General features: G+C 41.5%; 1 protein-coding gene and 1 pseudogene across 1 annotated transcript; both read right to left on the bottom strand.

The window, feature by feature from the left end:
• Positions 1–94: 94 nt before the first annotated feature.
• On the bottom strand, positions 95–2,271 carry LOC107678052 (UDP-glucuronosyltransferase 2C1-like). Its single transcript, XM_016473170.1, has 2 exons — positions 2,141–2,271; positions 95–1,684 (listed from the first exon to the last, which is right to left on the bottom strand). Exons 1-2 carry the CDS (start codon positions 2,261–2,263, stop codon positions 113–115), a joined length of 1,695 nt encoding a protein of 564 aa, XP_016328656.1. The 5' UTR covers positions 2,264–2,271; the 3' UTR covers positions 95–112.
• Positions 2,272–3,064: 793 nt separating this feature from the next.
• Positions 3,065–3,807, bottom strand: LOC107678000 (placenta-specific gene 8 protein-like; annotated as a pseudogene).
• Positions 3,808–4,109: the final 302 nt, after the last annotated feature.

Here is a 4,109-nt window from a genome sequence, read left to right as displayed (position 1 = left end):
ATGCATATAATGCATATACACACACACACACACACACACACTATATATATATATATATATATATATATAATAAAGAAAAATGAAGTAGCTCTCTGGATTCTTTACCTATTCACTAAGTTCTTTTGCTTGCTCTTAATTTTGAAATGGGAATATTGTTGCAGTCTTTCAGAGCATTAATTGTCTCTTTCAGCCTCTTACTGCCGTCCTTTACAGCTTTTTTGTTGCCGTCTCTCACTGCCTTGTTTGTCCCTCTTTTCCGTCTTCGTATCCATATTGTGTAGACACCTCCCAGAGTCAGCAGAAGTATAAGGAGAACCAATGCAGCCACATCTAGACAGTAGTAGGAGTACGTGGACATGTTGTAAGCCTCAGCACGCAGATGGTGTGCCCCTTTATTGTGCAGGACAAACTCGATCCAGTACACTGCTTTGTCGAGAGGATGCAAAGGCCGGTCTCGATGTAAACTGGAGAGCTTCTGCATGTTATGACGATACGTTGGGTTCTCTAAGATATCTCTCAAAGCTTCAAGGAACTCTTCTGTGGTGCAAGTAGCTGCATCCAGCATCCGTGCCGCCCCTCTTGCCTGAAGACGTACAATGTTATCTAGCTGGTCAAATAGCAAAGGGAGTCCCAACACTGGCACCCCATGATAGATGGCTTCGTATAGACCATTGGTGCCCCCATGAGCCACGAAAGCACAGGTCTTCGGATGGCCCAGCAAGTCATTCTGAGGTATCCATTGAAGCAGTAGGGTGTTATTGCCCAATGATGAAGGTCTCTCGCCAATAAACCTCCAGATCACCTTCTGCGGCATGCGGGCGAAAGCTGTGGCAATGGCCTCCATGACTTCTCGGGGCAATCCTGCAATCAGAGTTCCCAGAGACATCACGACCACCCCATGTTCTCCTGAGCTCTGCATGAACTCCTCCAGCTCTGCAGGGAGAGGCTTGGCTGGACGACACTGGAAGCCGCCAATGTAGACGAGGTTTGGCATGGAGGGTCGTGGGAACTCAAACACGAAGTCTACGCGGACAAGCCACAGCTCCGCTGATTGTTGCATGACTAGGAGGTCGGCACCGGGAGGGAAGTATTTGAGCAACAAGCTAGAATACATGGGAATCACCAGCCAGCGCTCTTGAATGAGGTTCAACCCATAATGTAGAAGATTACGGGTTCTTTCTAACAAACCCATTTGGTCCGTCAGAACTGAGCCGGGAACAGGCACGTAGGATATGGGAGAAGATGCGATGGAGAAGTGGCCTTCTCCGAAACTCATCCAACAGATGTTATAGACCATTGGAAGTTGGAGGTAATGTGCCAGGATGACCCCACCTGGCATGGCAGGGTCAGTGAGCATCAAGTCATAGTTCTCCATCTTTATTTGTGTCATCAGATCTTTGTTCTCCAGCATGGTGGTGAGCATGGCACAGTTTGCAGTGTGAGCCACCTTTATGATGCCAATCACTTCTGACATCTGGGCCAGCACACCCATCACTGGGCCCTTCCTGCGGGCCTCAAGAATCCGTTGTACTGCGCTCTCAAACAGGTCCAGGCCTATGTATTTCTGTTTAAGCATCACCGTAATGGAGGTGTAGTAAGGTGAATTCTCCTGGATGAACCAGCTGTCCGTCAGGCGAATCACACTCAGCTCGTGTCCATGAGAGTGCAGCTTCTTCACCAGCACCTAGGGGGCAGTAATACAGTGCACTTAGGTTTTAATCATACTAAGCAAGCTGGATTGCTTTTCTGTGTTTTGGATTGCTTTTTTATGTATGTATCTCCAGAGGAGCTCCGGTACATGGAAGCCAGTTTTCACCTCACATTTTTCAATTGGGACATTACATCTCACAGTTGTGACAAATTTTGCAGTTGATTGTGACTTTATTTTTTAGTATTGCAACTTTATATCTCACAAATGCAACTTTATTTATCTTAAAGGAACAGTTCAAAATTGAAAAATCTTGACCTGAGTGTGAATAATGTTTCAACAAACTTCCATTTTTGCGTGAACTATTCCTTTAAATTACCTTTTAGTTTTTACTTTGAGGTGAAAACAGACTTCCACACCAGAAATAGTGAACTTTGCTGAAATAGTGCAATATTTTTTTTAACTACTGTCCCTGTGTATTTAAATCAGTACCTCCATGTTCACCCAGTGACTGCCATCAACGGGGAAAACCAGGATCTTATCGCCATTACAACCACAGGGTAAAGACAGAAGGAGGGATGTCCAAAGGAAAATGAGGGAAATGTATCCACACATTTCTCTCTTTTTTTCCTCTCAAAATAACAAAAATAATCAGCATGAAAATCACTTTAAATGCCTTTCTAAGAAAATACACAGCATTTAAAATGGACTAAAATATAAAGACTGAGTTCTCTTATGCATATTTCTTTTAAGTGCATGTATAAATATATGGTGTATAAATTAAAACTATGCAAGTTAAATATCAATGTATAAATAGTTTGTTAGGTCACATACCTGAGTTGAGTCTCCTAGTTTCAGTCCCACAAAAAATGTTGCTACGTAAAAGAAAAAGCCTTCACACAGTCTCTGAAGGACGAGAGATTAGCTTCCCTATTTACCATAATTCCTCTTTTGTTTTCTTGTGAAACATTTCTCAGCCCTACTTTTTTCTGTCCAGCATGATATTCAGAATGAACTGTGCTGTGTTAACAAATGTTGAATTGCAAACACAAATGCATTTAAATTTTAAAGTCAGCCATGCTACAACTTCACTTACGTTAAATGTTTTAGTTTTCAAGAAATCTGATTCTATTTCCATTTTTGAAGCACAACATATATATTTATTCCTGTAAACAGTATCTCAGTTTTCTTCAGAAATGAGTTGTGCTCACTTCTGCTACTAGTTATTCATAGACAAGATCACTTTAAAATATTTAATCAAAAATCATCAGAGACTAAACAATATAAAGATACAGGCACTTTCCAAATGCATCCAAGCCATTCACAAAATATAATTTAAGCAGATTAGATATCACACTATGCATCAGTTACTATAGTCTCTATATATTGTGTCTATATATTTATGCATGCCATCATTATTGATGCAAGTAGCAGTCCATCTATTTAACAACTGTTGTGACAGACGGAATTGGTGCCATCTGGACTGCAGGAGCGAATGCTACCGGTGCCACATTGATCACTCCAAACGCCTGCTGTGTAGCGATAACTTGTGTGGTGGTTGCCATTGGAATGGGTTGAATCATGGGATGTGTTGTCAGTACAGTGACCGTTTGTTTGCGTGCTTTGATTTCTCTACTCATCTGACACCAAGAACACCACATGCAACATCAAGTCACCATGATGTCCTCACAGATACTGCCCTGTTGCAACACGTACAAACAAATTATTGTTTTGAAGCCCTCTTTGATTTCCTGTTTCACTGGTAGAGGGAAAGGAAAAACTCACCCCAATATCGTATTTATGGCGAACTGCCACCCTCATTCCCAGAGACACAGGTGGCACACATACTGGAACCCCGAAAGCTGCCATGATGCATGGGCCGAATATGTCCAGCAGAGGCAGACAGGTGCTCTCCCCAAACTCTCCAGTGGTGGTGCAGGTAAAGCAAGGAAAGCACCAGTACGCATAGCAGCCTGAGGACCAAAAATGCACATAATGTGATATCATTTGCATCATTTTTAATGAACTGTAAAAATGGTCCTTTAATATTTATTATAAGGCCTTTAAGCATACTTACAAGAATTCAAGTCCTGGCAACAGTCACATATTCCTGTATTCCAGCCACTCTTCATAGGCATCTGCACAACTACAGTCGTCATTGTGATCTGGCTTTACTAATATGGAAGGATGACAAAGAAAGGAAAGTTTTTCATTCATTCTAGAGATATATTTTATTTTAAACTACCCTCTTAATTTGAATGTAAATACATGTTTACTGAAAATTTACAATGTAAAATTTACACTAAATTTTCCATCAAGGACTTTCAAGGACTGTGTGACTGTGCCTATGGAATTTTTTTTTTTTTTTTTGCGACTAAGCGACTAATACAATTTTGGTCGACCAAGCCTCTTCTGGTCAACTAACAGTTAGTCGACTATAGGGGGCAGCCCTAGTGTTTAC

This window comes from Sinocyclocheilus anshuiensis, unplaced genomic scaffold (assembly GCF_001515605.1).
Source record: "Sinocyclocheilus anshuiensis isolate Anshui unplaced genomic scaffold, SAMN03320099.WGS_v1.1 scaffold260, whole genome shotgun sequence".
Classification (NCBI taxonomy): Eukaryota; Metazoa; Chordata; class Actinopteri; order Cypriniformes; family Cyprinidae; genus Sinocyclocheilus; species Sinocyclocheilus anshuiensis.
Note: the sequence above shows the minus strand (reverse complement) of the source record. Positions and strands in the feature narration are given on the sequence as shown.